Below are 21,430 nucleotides of genomic sequence, written 5' to 3'. Positions count from 1 at the left end.
AAATTCCATTACATTCGGACAGATTAGAGTCGTTTGCTTACAATGGGACAAATTTATGTGAATCGATTTATAGCCAACTTGATACATGTTATTCGGTATGCCGCACTGTTCAAAATTTAATCTCAATCAGACACCCGTTCGAAATATATAAGGAAGCTATGTCACTTATTGGCCCAAGGCCGAACCCAATTGAAATTGGTGAAAATCGGTTCAGATTTGGATATAGATCTCATATATATATATATCTTCGTCCGATTTAATGTAAATGGTACACCAAAGAGTCAAATTTAGTCCGATTGGCACAAAATTTTGCACAACGTACTAAAGTTACGATAGTGTGCCAAGTTTTATAGAAATCGGTTCAGATTTATTTGACACCAAAGTGTCAAATTTGGGCCGAAATTTGGGCGCAATTTTGCACAACGTACTGAGGTTAGGACCGCCCTACGTGTGCCAATTTTTATTGAAATCGATTCAGATTTAGATACAGCTTCCATATATAATTTCGTCCGATTTTTAGCAAATTGTGCACCAAAGTGCCAAATTTAGGCCGATGGGTAGAAAATGTTGCACAACGTACTGAAGTTAGGATAACCTAACGTGCGCCAAGTTTTATTGAAATCGGTTAAGATTTAGATATAGCTCCCATATATATCATCGTCCGATTTTTTGCAAATGGTCCACCCAAGAGTAAAATTTAGGCCGATTGGTAGAAATTTTGCACAACGTACTAACGTTAGTATAAATCAATGTACCCGGTTATTGATCGTTCACATATAGACACACATAACGTTCGCGAACGTCCAATTTCTTGTCAATGATCCTTTAAAAAATGTGCGGTCTGTGAGGATACATATCTTGAATATACCCAAAGTGGTAAAGGGTGTCATATAGTCGTCCTTTCCTTACTGTTTTTTTTTTTTAACTTCAGTACGTAGTGTGCCAATCGGACAAACATTGGGTCTTTACAGTATAATTGAAATAAATTCGGAAAAAATATATATGGCAGTTATATCTAAATCTGAACCGAAATTTAGCACACATCAGTCTAGTTTTAATTTAGTACATTATGCTAAATTTCGTGCATATCGAAAGGAATATAGAGGCTTTGGCACACCATTTACATAAATAAAATATATATATATATATATATATATATGGGAGATACATCTAAATCTGAATCGATTTTCACGAATCTCAGCAGACCTCACTCTAGACTCAATGCAGAACGCTATGCCAAATTTCGTGCAAATCGAAAGATAAACAGAGACTTTGGTGCACCATTTACATTAAATCGGACGAAAATATATACGGGAGTTATATATAAATCTGAACCGATTTTCATGAAACTTAGCGCACATCGTTCTACAGTTTTTTCAGTACGCTATGCCAAATTTCGTACAAATCGAAGGATATGAAGGGACTTTGGTACACCATTTACTTAAATCGGTAGAAAATATATATGGAAGCTATATCTAAATCTGAACCGATTTTCACGAAACTTAACGCATATCGTTCTACGGTTTATTCAGTACGCTATGCCAAATTTCGTGCATATCGAGGTATATGAAGGGACTTTGGTACACCATTTATTTAAATCGGTCGAAAATATATATGGAAGCTATATCTAAATCTGAACCGATTTTCACGAAAATTAGCAGTAATTACTCTAGACCTAATTAAGTACGCTGTGTCACATTTCGTGCAAATCGAAGGATATATAGGGACTTTGGTGCACTATTTACCTAAAATCGGACGATAATATATATGGGAGCTATATCTAAATCTGAACCGATTTTCACGAAACTTAACACATATCATTGAATACTGAATTTATTACGCTATGCCAAATTTCGAGCAAATCGAAAGATTTATAGTTGTTTTGGTGCACCATTTACATTAAATCGAACGAAAATATATATATGAGCTATATCTAAAACTGAACCGGTTTTTCCCAATTTCAATAGGGTTCGTCGTTGAGCCAAATAAATGTGCTGTGCAAATGTCCATCTAGTTCGAATCAAAAATGCGCCCTGTACTTTGTTTACAATTTAACATGAACATACAGACAGGACGGTCGGACATGCAGAAATCATCTTAGAACGTGATTCTATGCATATTCTAAAAAGGAACCATGTGTTCTCTTCAGAAGGAGAGACACTTCGGACGTGATCTAGTCTTGGTAAATAGGTTGTGTACAGTAGACCGATATTCTCCATCTTCGAACTTAAACTAAGTTCGACAGAAATATTACGATTTGCAAAATTGGAATTACTTGCTTCGAGAGCTATCGTGCGCACCAGCCAGCCAGACGGACGGACAGTTGTAAATCGACTCCAAATTGGTATTTCGTTCAAAGTGGTATTTCGTTCGTGCCATAACATTAGCCATAAGGCTGAGGGTATACAAATTGAATATGTAATATCCCAAAAATAAAGAACCCTTCCATTTTTATTACATCGGACGTTTTAGTCTCACCATTTCATTCGCTGTAGTATAGTTCCATTTAGGATTGAAACTTTCATCCAAAGTTTAACCCGATTTTTTTTAATTACTCTAGTATTCTATGGGGTGCTGTTAGAAGTGCTCCACTGGGTATGTTCTTCCCCATTACATTTAATTATGATATGGATTTTTGAGAGAAATGTAATTTATTTCGAAATGTCCTCTTCCCTTTCTCTTCGAATTATATCTTCAAATAAATTGCGTTGTAGTTTGTTTTCAAAGAAGGGTCATATTATTTAGAGTCGATATATTTCTTCCTTTATAGCATGTTCGAAATTATGTCATTATAAACATTCGAATAAAGTTCACCACCATTCACATTGACTACCTTGATTCGGGGCTTTGTTAGAGGTTTTCTATTTTTTTTTATCACTCACAATAACAATTGAATCGTATTTAATTGTTAATTTTAAACGTTTTTTTTTTTTAATTTTTTGTATGCCGTTCCAAATTTAACTTCTAACGATTTGTTGTTGTTATTTTTTATTTTTTGTTTAACTTTTTTCTCAACGTTTTGCAAAGTAAATTAGCACCAGTCGACCGTTTACCGATTCTAAAAATTTTGTTTTTATTTTCTCGTCTAAACGCTACAAAGTTTCCAACTGATCTGCGGCTGTGTTAATACGATCAAACTTATGGAGTCTCCGCTTGGTATCTCCCGTGAAATACTACAAAAACTGCTGGTCATATTAATCTCCATAGTTGTCTCTTCTAATTGTACCTGTTGCTCATATTTTTGTGTTCGTGGAGCATGAAAACAATTTCAGTATTTACATCAGATTTATCTTTACTCTCCAAAAAAATCGAAGCGGAAAAAACATTGTTTGCTTTTAGATTTGAGTGGATTTTTCTACAAAATCTATGGTGGATGGGGGAGTGCATGTCTCGAATATTTGCTACCGTCACAACGACCGGCGACGATGACAACGACTATGAGAAACGAAGGAAATATTAATTCCATCGGGTTGATCAAACATTTCTGTTTGTTTCTCCATGCTCCTACAACAAACCTCCGGCCTACCCCCTGGAACGCCACACCACTTAACAGAATGTCTTGCCATGATACGGGTAAATCCACTTTAGCTACTAAAAACACAAATCCACAAATTAATGAATGAATGAACCCATTTGCCGGTTCATTTATGCACTTTATGAGGTACAGGCATACAAGTGTACGAGTATGTGTGTACACACAAATAAATAAATAAATAAATAAATATATTTTCATTAGTATTTGCTTTTGTTGTTGTTTTTGTAGCCACTGGTCCATTTAACAATGGAAAAATGTGTTACAAATAAATACAAGAGTACCAATTGTTTTGTTGTGGTGGTATTTGGAGAAGAATGTGGCAATTGTTGTTATTTTTGGATGTACACTGTGTTACAAAAATGATACCGGCACCTAGAACTTTTAAAGAATATATTTGTAATGGATTTTAAAAACATGTATATTTTAGGTATATCACAAGCGTCAATTTTTTGAAAATATGTTTTCAGTGTCTATCCCTAAGCGTAGATTTTTTTAAAAATATTTTTAGAAGATTTATATATATACATATATATACATGTTATTTTCAATATTTTTTAAAATATATATTTTTTTAAATGTATTATTTTCAACCATCGACCATGTATTTTTGTGAGCAAAGTTCGGGTCGCATTGGAGAAAATCGGTTCAGATTTAGATGTAGCTCCCAAATATAGTTTCGTCCGATTCAATGTAAATGACGCACCAAACTCCCAATATTTGTCCGATTGGTACAAAATTTTGCACAGAGTACTGAATCAGGTCCCGACTGATGTCTGCGAAGTTTTGTTTAAATCGATTCAGATTTAGATATAGCTCCCATTTATAGTTTCATCCCATCCCACTGGGGTACACAAAGACATAATAGTGCACATGTTTGTAACAGGCAAAAGGAATCGAGATAGACCCATGGTTCCTTTTCAGAATATACATAGAATCACTTTTTAAGTCGATTTACTCATGTTCGTCCATGTTGAATTGTAAACAAAGTACAGGTCGCATTTATTATTCGAATTGGATGAAATTTGGCACAGCTCATTCATTTGGCCCAAGGACGAACCCTATTGAAATTGGGAAAAATCGGTTTAGATTTAGATATAACTCCCATATATATTTTCGTCCGATTTAAGGTAAATGGTACACCAAAGTCCATAAACAGCCTTCGATATGCACGAAATTTTTGCACAGCGTACTGAATTGAGCCTAAAGTGAAGTCTGGACCGAGAAAATCGGTCCAGATTTAGATATAGCTCTCATATATATTTTCGTCCGATTTCATGTAAATGGTGCACCAAAGTCTCTACATATCATTCGATTGCACGAAATTTGGCATAACGTACTGAACTGAGTGTAGAGTTATGTATGTTATGTTTCTTGAAAATCGGTCCAGATTTAGATATAGCTCCCATATATAGTTTCGTCTGATTTAAGGTAAATGGTGCACTAAAGACCCTATATATCTGTCGATTTGCACGAAATTTGGTGCAACGTACTGAATTGAGTCTAGAATAATGTCTGCAAAATTTCGTGAAAATCGGTCCAGATTTAGATATAGCTCCCATATATATTTTCGTCCGATTTAAGCTAAATGGTGCACAAAAGTTCCCTAAAGTTCTTAAATATCTTTCGATTTGCACGAAATTTTGCATATCGTACTGAATTGAGCCTAGAGTGATGTCTGCCAAGATTCGAGAAAACCGGTCCAGTTTTAGATATTGCTCCCATATATAGTTTCGTCCGATTTAAGGTAAATGGTGCACTAAAGACCCTATACATCTGTCGATTTGCACGAAATTTGGTACAACGTACTGAATTGAGCCTAGAATGATGTATGCCAAGTTTCGTGAAAATCGGTCCAGAGTTAGATATAGCCCCCATATATATTTTCGTCCGATTTAAGGTAAATGATGCACTAAAGACCCTACATATCTTTTGATTTGCACGAAATTTGGCATAACGAAATTTGGCATAACGAGAGAAAATCGGTCCAGATTTAGATATAGCTCCCATATATAGTTTGGACCGATTTCATGTAAATGGTGCACCAAAGTCCCTATATAACCTTCGATTTGCACGAAATTTGGCATAACGTTCTGAAGTGATCCTAGAGTGATGTCTGCCAAGTTTCGAGAAAACCGGTCCAGATTTTGATATAGCTCCTTTTTTTAATATTTATTTTAAGTAATTGACGCACAAAGGATCCAATATATGGCTGATCGGAACAAAACGTACTGAAATTAGTATAACCTAACCTGTGACAAGTTTCGTTGAAATCGGTTCATATTTGGATATAACTACCATATATATTTTCGCCCGATTTTAAGTAAATTGGACATCAAACTCTTCATGTTAGTCAGATTGGCATCAAATTTTGCACAACGTACAAAATTGATGATAGAATTGCGTAGTTGCGTTTTCTAGAAGTACAGACATAGCCCAACGGATTACCTATTGATATTTGTTTGAAGTCGATTGATCTAAGTCGATTCACATTTAGATAAATATCACATATATTATATCATCCAATTTCATGTTAATAGTCCTGTTTAATATACCCATAGTGGTGAAGGGTAACATATAGTCGGCCTCGTTCGACTTTTCTACTTTCCTTACTGGTTTCAGAATGATACACCAAACTCCCAATATTTGTCCGATTGAGCAAAATTTTGCATAGCGAATGCAATTGAGGAAAAAATTATGTCTGATCAGGTTTGAGGAAATCGGTTCACATGTTGATATATGTCTTACATTTATTTTCGTTCGATTTTATATAAGTGGTGCTCCGAAAGGCCTATGTTAATTTGGCAGAGGGTATTAAATTGAATATAGAGTGATAAGAAATAACAAATGTTGTATGCAACGGTTGCTCAATAAGGTCCATGTGTTTATATATAGCCTCCATACATAACTTTACTCGATTTCATACAAATGGTACACCAAAGAATCCAAGTCTGTCCGTTTGACATGCAATTTTCAAATATCTATCTATATAGCACATTTAATTTCACCCGATTGCATCTCAATGGTCCTCCAAAGATTCTATGTCTGTTCTATCTACAAGTCATTGTAGATATTAACATCTTTTGTATGTTCCCAAAGAGGGTATCATATAGTCGGCCGTGTCCGACTTTTGAACTTTCCTTACTGGTTAAAAGAATATTTTTGTCACGGATTTAAAAAAAACGTGGATTTTTTTTAATATTTTTCAGGGCATGGATTTTTTAAAAATATTTTTTAACGTTTACTACAACGCATGGATTTTTAAAATATATTTTCAGCTTCTATTACAAGGCGTGGATTTTTATACCCTACACAACTATGTTGTCAGGGTATTATAGCTTTGTGCAGCCCGAAAAGTTTGTAACGCCGCGAAATATTGGTCCTAGACCCACCTTTAAGTATACCGATCATCATATCTCGAATAGCTGAGTCGATCTAGACATGTGTGTCCGTCCGTCTGTCTATTATAATTTGTAAACACGATACAGGCCACAGTTATGGACCAATCTTCACGAAATTTGGCATGTAGGTTGGGTTCTGGCCAATGAAGACCCCTATTGTTCTTGGGAAAGATCGGTTAATATTTAGGGGATAAAATTGACCAAATACTAAATTTTTGTCGGTTTTTCTGGTCGTTCCAGAGGCCGCAATAATGGACCGAACATTGTGAAATTTTCCATGGAGAAGGGGATCGGGCCAAAGAATAAGCATGCCTGTTTTCATAATGATCGGTCAATATTTAGCGGGTCAAATGGACCCTGACTTTTGTGTGAAAAATGACAAAATTTGTATTCTATACCGTATATATTTACCCATGAAGGACATAGCCCCGAAAAGTTTATATTTTATCCAAGAGGAGTGGTTGACCTTTAAATTAATACCAATTATATTGTTGTATGTGCTCGGATGTGGGAGTTACACCTAAATATTTATAGGTATCTCCGTATATATACAAATAGTACCCCATTATCACTCTAGAGAGCGGAACTATAGCAAAGATCGCTATGAAATGTTCCATGAGGTTCCAGTTATGGTCAAGGACAACGAAAACTTATTTTTTTGTGTTTTTTCGAGTCGATCACATTGAAAGCCGAACATAACAACACAACCCACGCTGAAAGGAATCTGGACAAGTAATTAGAATTGCTGTACTGAATTTTGACCGCTAGTCGGTCAAGAGGGTAAAATTCTCGCGAAATATTGCCCAATCTCAGAATATAAAGCCACACAAAGTTGGATTTTCGTGGAAGTTGTGTAAGGTATCATATGGTCGGCCCCGTCCGACTATACTGCCCCGCTCACAAGTTTTTATATTACAATGCAGTAGTTTTGTAAAAATATTTTTTCAAGACGTATTACAAGGAATAGATATTTAAAATTTTTTTCGAAGATTTAGATTTAGATATAGCTTCCATATATATTTTCGTCCGATTTAAGGTAAATGGTGCACCAAAGTACCTACATATCTTTCGATTTGCACGAAAGTTGGCATAGCGTACTGAACTAACTCAAGAATGATGTGTGTAAAATTTCGTGAAAATCGGTTCAGATTTAGATATAGTTCCCATATATATTTTCGTCCGATTTTATGTATATGGTTTATCAAATCCCGTATATATCTCTCGATTTGCACGAAATTTGCATAGCGTACCAAATTAAGTCTAGAATGGTGTGTGCTAAGTTTCGTAAACATCAGTTCAGATTTAGATATTGCTCCCATATATGTTTGTATTTTTTGTCACACAATTTTGCACAATTTACTGAGGTTAATATCAATTAATATCTAGCAAGTTTCGTTGAAATCGGTTCATTTTATATATAGCCCCCATATATATATTTGGGTCCGATTTTAGGTAAATGGGGCACCTAACACCTAATGTTTGTCCGATTGACACGAAATTTTGCACAACGAATCACATTGAAACTAGAATGGCGTTTTTTATACCCTTCGCCATACTGTGGTACAGGATATTATGTCCTTGTGTATATGTTTGAAACAGGCAAAAGGAAACGAGATAGACAGGCAAAAGGAAACGAGATAGACACATGGTTCCTTTTGAGAATATGCATAGAATCACATTCTAAGTCGATTTATGCATGTCCGTCCGCCCGTCTGTCTGTCCATGTTTAATTGTAAACAAAGTACAGGTCGCATTTATGATCCGAAATGGATGAAAGTTGGCATAGGGAAAAATCGGTTCAGATTTAGATATAGCACCCACATGTAGTTTCGTGCAATTGTCCGTAAATAGGGCATCAAAGCTCCAAAATATGGTTAGTTTAGCTCCCATATATATTTTTGACCGATATGGAGTAAATAATGCACCAATGACCCAAAATATGACCAATATGCTCAAAATGTACTAAATTTAGTATAACCTTGAACGTTGTAATCGCTTTGGATTTGGATATAGCTTTCATATATATTTTTGCGTGATTTATAGCAAATAGTGCACCAAACTCCTCAATTTTTGTCAGATTGATACGAAATTTTGCACAAAGTACAAAAACGAGCAAAGTATGACGTAACTGCGTTTTGTAGAAATACAATCATAGTCCATATATATTTTCGACCGACTTCATGTTAATTGAGCTCCAAATAATCAAGAGATCTCCGATCTGCATTTGCAGACATAGTTTCCACAAATATTTCGAACGGGTGTCTGATTGAGATTAAATTTTGCACAGTACGGCATAACGAATTGCGTGTATCAAGTGTGCTATAAATAGATTTACAAAAATTTGTCGCATTTTACGCAAACAACTATACATCTGCCCGCCTGAAGTAAAATTTAGCATAGGTTGGAGAAAGGCATATGGATTGATATTATTCGGTTCACTTATAGATAAAGGTCATATATTTAAGCTCGTTCAATTTTCCTCGAAGGAATATTGACAGGAAATTGTTAGGATATATATGTAGAAAATACCAAAAGTGGTGAAGGTTATCATATAGTCGGCCCAGCCCGACTTTACTACTTTCTTTACTGGGTTAAAAATATTTATTCTCCAAGGAGTTGTAGAAAAATAGAAAATAATTTTTCTTAGACAAATATCATTTTGTTGATATATATGGGCTTAATAATCCTATGCACAATGCAGATACCAATCTCTACATAAATATTTAATATGCGTTGACACATTAATCCGATGCGGAGAACAAATCTCACAACTCGACCACATTAACAGAAATCGCTTAAAATAAACTCGTCCCATTGTTGCATCAGTCAGAGAATGTGATGCAACGCATTGTTAACATTGCAACATTTTGGCTGGAGTTCAATGTACAAACTTGCAACCGAAACGTTGTTGCACTTTTGATGTTGCTGCTGCAGCAGCAGCTGCTGCTGTCGTTGAACCAAAAAAATTACCGCATACAAAACTAACAAAATTCATGGAAATTTATGATGTAATTCTTCTCCGGCTATATGCTGGTCATACTATCAGATGTTTAAAAGAATGTTTTCTTTGGAGATAATTATTTTGTTTGTATATTGGAAGTGAAGATATGGGAGGGTGTGATAATTATTCTACATTTAATTATTGTTTTCGACTCTCTTCTCTCTTAAGTTCAATCTGAAGAATTCACTCCTTTAAATGACTCGAATCCGATTTTTCCCAAATAGACTTGTTAGCTTAACGCATAACTTGCTTTTAACAGTCGCAAGTCTTCGAAAACATACTTACATACATTGTAAGAGTGTGTGTATGTAACGAATTTTCATTCATATTTTCCATCATCACAAAGATGCTGACCGACAATAAATAAATCTCCGTTGATGCAAATCGAAGGTAAACTACATTGAATGCGAAGAAGACTCCGCCATAATTCAAGTGGATCATCAAGTTGTTGAGATTGTAATGGTTTTTATGTTAACAAATTAATAAGCTTATTAAACTTAAATATGATTAACTATTATCGTTTAAGTGGGGTAATAAGATTTGAGTTGCTTAGATTAGGTTGAGATGTACAATTATTTCAAGAATTGAAAAATCGGAACAAATAACGTTTAAGAAAATGGTCATATTAAAGATTCCCCCAAATTATCCGAAACGGATTTTGGTCCAAAGAAACATGACTTCAAAAAACATTATTTCGATGAGGCCCATTTTTGCCGTATCAAAGTGTATACAGGGTGAGATAAAAACCAGTAAGGAAAGTATTAAAGTCGGACGGGGCCGACTATATGCTACCCTTCACCACTTTAGGGAATATTCAACAGATGAATCCTAACGGATGTCGCATTTTCGAAGGACCAGTAAAATGAAATTGGATCCGTAAGCAAGTCATTCTGAAACCTATACCAAATTTTTCATTTGGTCAGATATAGAGTTGCTTCTAACAATGCACTATAGGTAATTTGCCCTATTTTTGAGGCAAAAATCAATAACAGCGTTGGTAAACGATTTTTTGACTTTTTAACAAGAAAGAGAAAACACAGATTTCCACAGTAGAAACCGCATATAACGAACAACGGTTATAAGCAACTACACATATAACAAACAAAGCTAATTCTTTCTCAGATATTTTCATTAGTTTGTGTAAAATCGGACGAAAATATATATGTAGAAGCTATATCTAAATCTGGACCAATTTCAAGGAGACTTACCAGAGATTAATTTATATTAACTACAGTTCATTGTAAAAAACTGTGTGGCAATCGGGCAAACTTTGGGTCTTTAGTGTTACTTACTTAGCTGGCTTACTTACTTAGCTGGCTTATTACAGAACGGTTGTTCCATAAGCCGAGCTTAAAAAAGATTTCCAAGTGCCAAGATGTTGTTTTCTACTTGGTCTTTCCATCTAATTCGTGGTCTTCCCCTTCTACGGGAACCATTAGTAGGCTCATTTTTATATGCCTTTTGAGCTGGGGCATATTCATTCATCCGCACAACATGTCTTCATCTGAACCAAAACTTAGCACGCCTCATTCTACACTTAATTCAGTAAACTATGCCAAATTTCATGCAAATTGAAGGATATATAGAGACTTTGCTACACCATATACATAAAATCGGACGAAAATATATGGGAGCTATAACTAAATCTGAACCAATTTCAATGAAACTTAACACACATCACTATAGACTTAATTCAGTACGCTATGCCAAATTTCGTGCAAATCGAAAGTTATTTAGGTATTTTGGTGTCCCATTTACCTTAAATCGGACGAAAATATATATGGGGGCTATATCTAAATCTGAACCTATTTTCACCGATTTTCATGTTAATAGGGTTCGTCCTTGGGCGAAATATATGATCTGTGCCAAATTTCGTGCAATTCGAATCAAAAATGCGACCTGTACTTTGTGTACAATTTAACATGGACAGACAAGGACAGATCTGTAGGGGAGAGAAGATTAGTAAATTAAAGTAGTGAAGAATGAAGGTCGATGGCCCTATGAGTCAGACAGAAAAAGTGTTACGTGCCAAGGTTGTATGCTCCTAACCTTTACTTTACACTTTATGTTTCTAATTATGCTGTAGATTAGAGCAGGTTCGGTTGTTGAGAAGAAGCTGAGACTCAGTAGAAAATGAGCACCCATTAGTATGTGTCGCCTGTAAGCCAGGGCTGGGCAATGACACAGGAGATGCTCAATTGTCTCCGTCTCCTGCTCGTCAACACAGAATCTACAGTAATCAATTGCATCAAGATCCCATTTACTAGAAAAAGCCCTGAGTTGCAGTGACCAGTGAAGATTCCCGTCATCACTCTAATTTCAGCTATGCTCAGGTTCAATAGTGAGTGCGTTCTTTTGGTAGACAGAGTCGCCCAAATGGATCTTGACACGTTGCACCTAGGTTCGTTGTGCCAAAGTTCACAGGCTATTTCGTCAAAGAATGCCTCAAAATTCCTATAGAAAAGACATATGGGTGGTTTGATTGAGTCATCAGTTTCTAGATCGGTGGATTGAGATCCTCGTCTAGCTAGTTCGTCCGCTCTTTCATTACCCAAGATGTCACAATATCCTGGTACCCAACACAACCGATAGCTATGGTTTAGTTCTTCCAGAGCTGCTCTAAACTTGAAGACGGCTTCGGATTTGATGCGACAAGATTTGATGGCTTTAAGAGCCGCTTGACTATCCACAAAGATAGTCACCGGTTCAACGACCTCAGCATCCAAACTTTTTTTCAATTCCGCTGTCTTCCAGATCGCGAAGATTTCAGCTTGGAAAACACTACAGTTGCTATCCAGCTTGTAGGTTAACTCAAGGCCTAACCTTTCACAGTAGACGCCTGCCCCAGTACCTTCTTCCATCTTGGATCCATCTGTATAGAAGGCCAGTCCGTCCAGAGGAGGGTTACTTCGTTTCCAGTCGTCTCTACTAGGAATAACGACATCTACATCGTCAAATCTGAGGATTGATGATATATAGTCGCTTAGTTTAACGCCTTAGTCCAATGCTATACCAGGTTCATTCAGAACACTACTATGCCCAAAGCTACAGTTCCGCAAGAGTTTTTGTTCATGCAGCCTTAGGGCGCTACGCGCAGCCTGACACTTAATGCTGAGGCCCAGAGGCTTCGATTAGAGGTTAACTGGGCCTAATATTCAGCACAGTCCTTGTAATTAATTACAGTCCTTCTAATTACTTGTCGATATTTTCTTCACCGCGGGTTGTGTAGTGATCAACTTTCAATTGTGGTCTATAGATCGACTCAAAAAAAAAAATACACAAAAAATAAGCTTTTGATCTACTTTATCCCAAATTTATTATCTGATCGTCACCGAAAATTATAGGCGTTGTCCTTGACCATAACAGGAACCTCATGGAACATTTTAAAGTGATCAGTGCTATATTTCCGCCCTCCAGTGTGGTAATGGATTACTAAATAATATCAAAATACGTAAGCACCTGTAAATATTTACGTGTAACTCCCACATCCGAGTACATACGACAATATAATTGGTATCACTTTAAAGGCAAACCACTCCTCTTGGATATTCTATCAACTTCTCGGGTCTATGTCCTTCAGGAGTATAATATAAATTTTGTCATTTTTAACATTTAGATATAGCTCCCACACACAGGTTCGTCCGATTTTAAGTAAATGGTGCACTCCGAATATGGGTCCGATTGGGACAACATTTGGCACAGAGTACTGAATTAGGTACTGATTGATATATGCGATTTTTATACCCTGCACAACTATCCTTTCAGGGTATTATAACTTTGTGCAGCCCCAAGAGTTTTGTAACGCCGCGAAATATTGGTCCTAGACCAACCTTTAAGTATACCGATCGTCATATCTCGACTAGCTGAGTCGATCTAGACATGTGTGTGTCTGTCCGTCCGTCTGTCCATTATAATTTGTAAACACAATATAGGCCACAGTTATGGACCAATCTTCACGTAATTTTCTTGTGATAAAGATCGGTCAATATTTAGCAGGTCAAATGGACCCTGACCTTTGTGTGAAAAATGACAAAATTTGTATTCTATAGCGTATGTATTTACCTCTGGAGGACAGAGACCCTAGAAGCTGATAGTAAATCCAAGAGGAGTGATCGACCAATTATATTGTCGTATGTACTTGGATGTGGGAGTTACACGTAAATATTTACAGGTGCTTACGTATTCATATATTATTTGGTAACCCAAAACCACACTAGAAGGCGCGGATCGCTTTGAAATTTTCCATGATGATCCAGGTATGGTCAAGGGTAACGCCTATAATTATCGTTGATGATCAGATAATAATTTTGGGATGATTTGAACAGAAAACTTAATATTTTGTGTGTTTTTCGAGTCGATCTATAGGCCACAACTGAAAGCCGCACATTAAAACACAAGCCACGGTGAAGGGAATCTGAACAAGTAATTAGAAGGGCTGTACGGAATCTTAGTAATATTTGTTGACCTCTAGTCGGTCAAGAGGGTGCAACTATCACGAAATATTGCCTAGGCTCGGAATAAACATCCACAGAAAGTTAGAGCAGTGTGTAGGGTATCGGATGGTCTGCCCCGTCCGACTATACTGCTCCGCTGACTGGTTATTTTTTTAAATCGATTTAGAAGCTCCCATATATAGTTTCGTTCGATTTTATGTAAATGTTGTACCGAACCCCGCACTGTGCTGCAGCATACCAAATGATATATGACATATCCATACAAATGGTGCACCAAAGAATCCAAGTCTCCCCGATGGACATGGAATTTTTCACATTTTTCAAATGTCCTCTAAAGATGATATTTCTGTCCACGTTATATCTACAGGATATTGTATCCATTGTATCTTCTCAAAGTGGTGAAGGGTAACATAGAGTCGGCTCCGTTCGACTTTTTAATTTTTTTTTTCTTTTTTTTTTTGGGTCGTCCGACTTTGGCCTTTGTATTTATATTTTTTAGTTATCATTATAATTATTTTTCGGAGAATCCATTTTCATTCACCCCAATACGGAATTCCCAGAAATCAAAAACAATAAAATATTCGGTAGAAGCTGTCGCACTTATCACTTCAACAGGCATACACATAAAACAAAAAAAAAACATATTAATACAAAATATGTCAGATTTTAATTTAGAATTCTAATAGTGGAATTAGTGACGCAAGCTTTTTCGAAGTTTTCAGTCCACTACTGAGCTTCAAGAATTCTTGTAAAGATTATGTCGCACGTATCATTTAAACTATGCACACGTTTTCTAATCAAAAATCATAAAAAACAATTGAAAAATATGTAACATTGAGACCAACACTGATAATGCTTAGATTTATTTTTAAAGCCGCCAATAGGAAATAAGAAAAATTAGTGATACGAGCTTAAATGTTTCGAAATTTTGTATAATTTTATGGCTTGGACAATTCTACCTTATTTGAGATATTCACCGCAATGATTCGAGAGTTTTCTTTCTTATAAAATTTTTCTTCTTTCGTACCAATATCCAGTTTCGATTTCAATTTCCACAATTGATTTGTTTATATCTAATACCATTTTGTTTTCTTTATATATAAAGTGTACAATACATTGTTATAATTGTAAATTATTTCAATTTAAAAAAGTGTATCAACACCCGATTCTCGTGTTACAAAAGAAGTTGGACAATGCCTTTAATTGACCTTGACTTTGACATAATGCAAACATATCAATTAGAAACTTGGAATTTATTATTGCACAGGGAGAAATATTTTTAAAAAATCCACGCCTTATATTTGGATTGAAAAAATATTTAAAAATAAAAATCCACGACCTAAATATTAACCGATATTTACCAAAAACAAAATGTGTCTTCCTTGGCCAGAATCCATGCTACATACAACATTTCGTGAAGATTGGTCCATAGTTATGGCCTGTATCGTGTTTACAAATTATAATGGACAGACGGACGGACACACATGTCTATATCGACTCAGCTAGTCGACAAATGCGATCGATGTACTTAAAGGGGGGGTCTAGGACCAATATTTCGCGTCAGCAAATTTGAATATTAATTTCTCTCTGTGTTCACAGATTGTGTTATCAATGTCTTTTTTAAAGCAAGACATCTACCATCAAGTACCATGATCCCAGCATTGTCACCCTGGCCTATGCATTCAAAGCATTTTCGGTCTTCAATCTGTTCTTTTTTGAGTCATCTTTCATAGATGACATTGTTGCGCGTTATCCTGCATATCGAAACGAAAAAGAAAGAAAAATAAAAAACATTCTTTAAAGCTTAGCTTTTGACTACGTGTCACACATTCAGTTCGGAGTCGTTTCTTCAACAAAACAGACGTCCCGGAGAATTCAGATTACAATAAACACAATGAACCGTTTTCAATGGTTTTTAAGTGTACTTTTGGTTACGGTCTTATTTATGGGTGTACGGGCCTATAGTGACTGCCATAGTGACAGCGATATTGGCAACGATAGTGACAGCTATAATGACAGCGATAGTGACAACGATAGTGACAGCGATAGTGACAGCTATAGTGACAGCGATAGCGACAGTGATAATGACAGTGGTCGCGGTAGTGACAGCAGCGAAAGTGGCATTGGTCGCAAACCCCAAGGAAAGGCACCACCAGCACCGGTGCCTTACTATAGTGACAGCGATAGTCGCGGTAGTGACAGCAGCGAAAGTGGTATGAGTCCCAAATACCAGGGAAAGGCACCAACAGCATCGGTGCCTTACAGCAGCGAAAGGGGTGTGGGTCGCATATACCAGGGAAAGGCAGCACCGGTGCCTTACCCCCCTGGATATCATTACAATCATCCGGTTTATGAACCACAAGCGGCTCCACCTCCACCCTATGGCTACCCGTATTATCAACAACCACCAATGCCCTATTATTATGATTATCAACAGGCTCCACCACCACAACCCATACCCTATGATAATCCTTATCCATATGGTACTTATTATAATCAACCTCAAGGATATCCTGGTATTCCCGTTGGCAGTAGCACTATTAATCATTCGTTGAAGGTTAAAAAGGAATATACGGAATATGGTCACCACTATCGTCCCCATGGATCAATAATTTAATAATCATTATTTGTTATAAAAGCGGATTTGTATAATTCAATAAAACAAACGGATGTTTTTAAAGCAACAACAAAACACGAATATTTTTTCAACCACTATCCGATCAATAGGCGTGGATTTTTTAAGAATATTTTTTTCAACTACTATCCGATCATTAGGCGGGGATTTTTTAAAAAGATTTTGTTCAATCACAGTCCAATCAACAGGCATGGATTATTTAAAAAAAATTTTTCAACCACTGTCCGATGAGAAGGCCTGGGTTTTTTAAAATATTTTTCAACCACTATCAGATCAATAGGCGTGGATTTTTTAAAGAATATTTTTTCAACCACTATCTGATTTTTTTTTAAATGTTTTTTCAACCACTATCAAATCAATAGGCGTGGATTTTTTAAACATATTTTTTTAACAACTATCTGATCATTAGGCGGGGATTTTTTAGGAATCTATTTTCAACCACAATGCGATCATTAGGTGTGGATTTTTTAAGAATATTTTTTCAACCACTATCAGATAAATAGGCGTGGATTTTTTAAAAATATTTTTTCAACCACTATCAGATCAATAGGCGTGGATTTTTTAAAAATATTTTTTCTACCACTATCAGTTCAATAGGCGTGGATTTTTTAAAAATATTTTTTAAACCACTTTCAGATCAATAGGCGTGGATCCTTTAAAGAAATGTTTTTCAACCACAATCCGATCATTAGGCGTAGATTTTTTAAAAATATTTTTTCAACCACTATCAGATCAATAGACGTGGATTTTTTAAAAATATTTTTTTAACCACTATCAGATCAATAGGCGTGGATTTTTTAAAGAATATTTTTTCAACAACTATCCGATCAATAGGCCTGGATTTTTTAAAAATATTTTTTCTACCACTATCAGTTCAATAGGCGTGGATTTTTTCAAAATATTTTTTAAACCACAATCCGATCATTAGGCGTGGATTTTTTAAAAATATTTTTTCAACCACAATCCGATCATTAGGCGTGGATTTTTTAAAAATATTTTTTCAACCACAATCCGATCATTAGGCGTGGATTTTTTAAAAATATTTTTTCAACCACAATCCGATCATTAGGCGTGGATTTTTTAAAAATATTTTTTCAACCACAATCCGATCATTAGGCGTGGATATTTTAAAGAAATGTTTTTCAACCACAATCCGATCATTAGGCGTGGACTTTTTAAAAATATTTTTTCAACCACAATCCGATCATTAGGCGTGGATTTTTTAAAAATATTTTCTCAACCACAATCCGATCATTAGGCGTGGATTTTTTAAAAATATTTTCTCAACCACAATCCGATCATTAGGCGTGGATTTTTTAAAAATATTTTTTCAACCACAATCCGATCATTAGGCGTGGATTTTTTAAAAATATTTTTTTAACCACAATCCGATCATTAGGCGTGGATTTTTTAAAAATATTTTTTTAACCACAATCCGATCATTAGGCGTGGATTTTTTAAAAATATTTTTTTAACCACAATCCGATCATTAGGCGTGGATTTTTTAAAAATATTTTTTCAACCACAATCCGATCATTAGGCGTGGATTTTTTAAAAATATTTTTTTAACCACTATCAGGTCAATAGGTGTGGATTTTTTTAAACATTTTTTCAACAACTATCCGATCATTAGGCGTGGATTTTTTAAAAATATTTTTTTAACCACTATCAGGTCAATAGGTGTGGATTTTTTTTAAATATTTTTTCAACAACTATCCGATCAATAAAATTTAAGATCGTTACAAAATATCATTCTATATGAAATCTCCTATTGTATATATATTTATTTCTCTCGGTGTTCACAGATTGTGTTATCAATGTCTTTTTAAAGCAAGATATCTCCCATCAAATACCTTGATCCCAGCATTGTCACCCTGGCAATTGAAACTGACAAGACTTTGTATATGTATATCATAATTCAATTTTAATTTCGTAAAATATGCTAAGTCGCATTTTTATTTTTGTGCCGTTATATGGAAGCTATAACAAAACCTAAATTTTTAAAACGATTTTTAAACTCCCTTTCTTTTAATTCGTTAAAAATTGTCCTCATTCAACAGAAAAACAAAACATTGAGTTCCAGCCATATTAATCACATGTGTGTCAAATATCAAAAACACGTTATAGAACCTTAAATTTATCATTTTGGCCCCAAAAAATGTGTGGTTTCCAAAACCACACATATTTCAATAATGCTACTTAGTCATCTTTGCATAACCTTGATGATTCCCACATACACATTCTGATACGACATGATACGTCCCTATGCGTTCAAAACATTGGCGATCTTCAATCTGTTCTCTTTTCTTTTTAGAATCATCTCACATAGATGACATTGTGGCGCCTTATCATCCAGATCTAATCGAAAAAGAAAGAAAAATAGTAAGATTCTTTAAAGCTTAGCTTTTGACTAAGTGTCACATATTCATGGTCAGTTCGAATTTGTGTCTTCAACAAAGCAGACGTCCAGGGAGAATTCAGATTACAATGAACCGTTTTCAATGGTTTTTAAGTGTACTTTTGGTTACGGCCTTATTTATGGGTGTACGGGCCGATAGTGACAGCGATAGCGACAGTGATAGTGGCAGCGGTAGTGACAGCAGCGAAAGTGGTAAGGGTCGCAAATACAAGGGAAAGGCACCACCAGCACCGATGCCTTACTATCCCCATCCTGGATATCATTACAATCATCCGGTTTATGTACCACAAGCTGCTCCACCACCCTATGGCTATCCTTATTATCAACAACCACCAATGCCCTATTATTATCAACAGGCTCCACCACCACAACCCATACCCTATGGTAATCCCTATCCATATGGTGGTTATTATAATCAACCTCCACCACCAGCAGCACCCCAACAACCTGGAGTAGTACCACCAAATGGACCAGCTCCAGGTCAAGCAGGCCCCCCAACTCAAGGACCCCAAGGATATCCTGGCATTCCCGGTGGCACCAGCACCATTAATCATTCGTTGAAGGTTAACAAGGAATATAAGGAAGATGGTCATCACTATCGTCCCGATGGACCAAGGAGTGAATAATCATCATTTGTTATAAAAGTGAATTTTTACAAATTAATAAAACAAACGGATATTTTTAGAAGCAGCAAGATAATTGAGTAACTTTTTTTGGCAAAACGTATTAAAGAGGAAGGGACAAAGATCGTTATTGGGTCAATTAAATGAGCTGTACCAGAATGGACTCGAAAAGTCATTTAAAAAAGGTTTGATTTTTTGATTATATTTCTTCAAGAATATTTTTTTACACCACTATCCTATCAATGGATTTTTTAAGAATATTTTTGTCCAATCAATAGGCATTTATTTTTTTTAATATTTGTTCATCCACTATTCGCTCAATAGGTGTGAAATTTGGTATCTTGTAGTCGTATATGGTAACAAATCTCCCTACAAAAAATTATAAATATAGGTCCATTTTTTCTGGTAGCCCCCATATAACGGTACCTCCTAATTTTTAGTATTTTGGAGGGTTTGATCGTATTTTCCCACCGAATTGGCTGTAATTTAGTATTTTGACTTCTTAATACGTACAAATAGTCCCCATATACCCCCTTTTTATACCTTCACCACACTTTGTTACAGGGTATTAATTCTTTGTGCATATGTTTGTAACGGACAAAAGGAAACGAGATAGACCTATGGTTCCTTTTGAGAATATGCATAGAATCACTTTCTGAGTCGATTTATGCATGTCCGTCCATCCGTCTGTCTGTCCATGTTAAATGTACACATAGTACAGGTCGCATTTTTATACCCTTCACCACACTGTGGTACAGGGTATTATGTCTTTGTGCATATGTTTGTAACAGGCAAAAATAATCGAGATAGACCCATGGTTCCTTTTGAGAATATGCATAGAATCACTTTCTGAGTCGATTTATGCATGTCCGTCTGTCCGTCTGTCCGTCCGTCCGTCCGTCCGTCCATGTATTTTTGTTAACAAAGTACAGGTCGCATTTATGAACCGATTTGGATGAAATTTGGCACAGGTCACTTAATTGGCCCAAGGACGAACCCTATTGAAATTGGAAAAAATCGGTCCACATTTAGGCATAGCTCCCATATAAGGGTACCCCAAAATTTTCGGTATTTTGAGGTTCTTGAGCGCGTTTTTTAACTGAATTCGCTGAAATTTGGTACTTTGAGTTCTTATTGGGTAGCAAATCTCTCTATCAAAAATTATAAATAAAGGTCCATTTTTTCGGATAGCCCCCATATAAGATTACCCCCAATTTTCGGTATTTTTTGATCGCATTTTCCGACCGAATTCGCTGAAATTTGGTACTTTGTGTTCTTATTGGGTAGCAAATCTCCCTACCAAAAATTATAAATAACGGTCCATTTTTTCGCATAGCCCCCATATAAGGGTACCCCCAAATTTTC

General features: G+C 35.8%; 2 protein-coding genes across 2 annotated transcripts; both read left to right on the top strand.

Moving 5' to 3' along the window:
- The first annotated feature begins 16,282 nt into the window (after positions 1-16,282).
- On the top strand, positions 16,283-17,005 carry LOC133322869 (uncharacterized). Its single transcript, XM_061531822.1, has one exon. It carries the CDS (start codon positions 16,283-16,285, stop codon positions 17,003-17,005), a length of 723 nt encoding a protein of 240 aa, XP_061387806.1.
- A 2,505-nt stretch (positions 17,006-19,510) lies between these two features.
- Positions 19,511-20,068, top strand: LOC133322868 (nematocyst expressed protein 4-like). Its single transcript, XM_061531820.1, has one exon. It carries the CDS (start codon positions 19,511-19,513, stop codon positions 20,066-20,068), a length of 558 nt encoding a protein of 185 aa, XP_061387804.1.
- The last annotated feature ends 1,362 nt before the right edge of the window (positions 20,069-21,430 follow it).

This window comes from Musca vetustissima, unplaced genomic scaffold, assembly GCF_032173495.1.
Source record: "Musca vetustissima isolate MV318-11 ecotype Yass unplaced genomic scaffold, APGP_CSIRO_Mvet_v1 utg35646, whole genome shotgun sequence".
Taxonomy (NCBI): domain Eukaryota; kingdom Metazoa; phylum Arthropoda; class Insecta; order Diptera; family Muscidae; genus Musca; species Musca vetustissima.
Note: the sequence above shows the minus strand (reverse complement) of the source record. Positions and strands in the feature narration are given on the sequence as shown.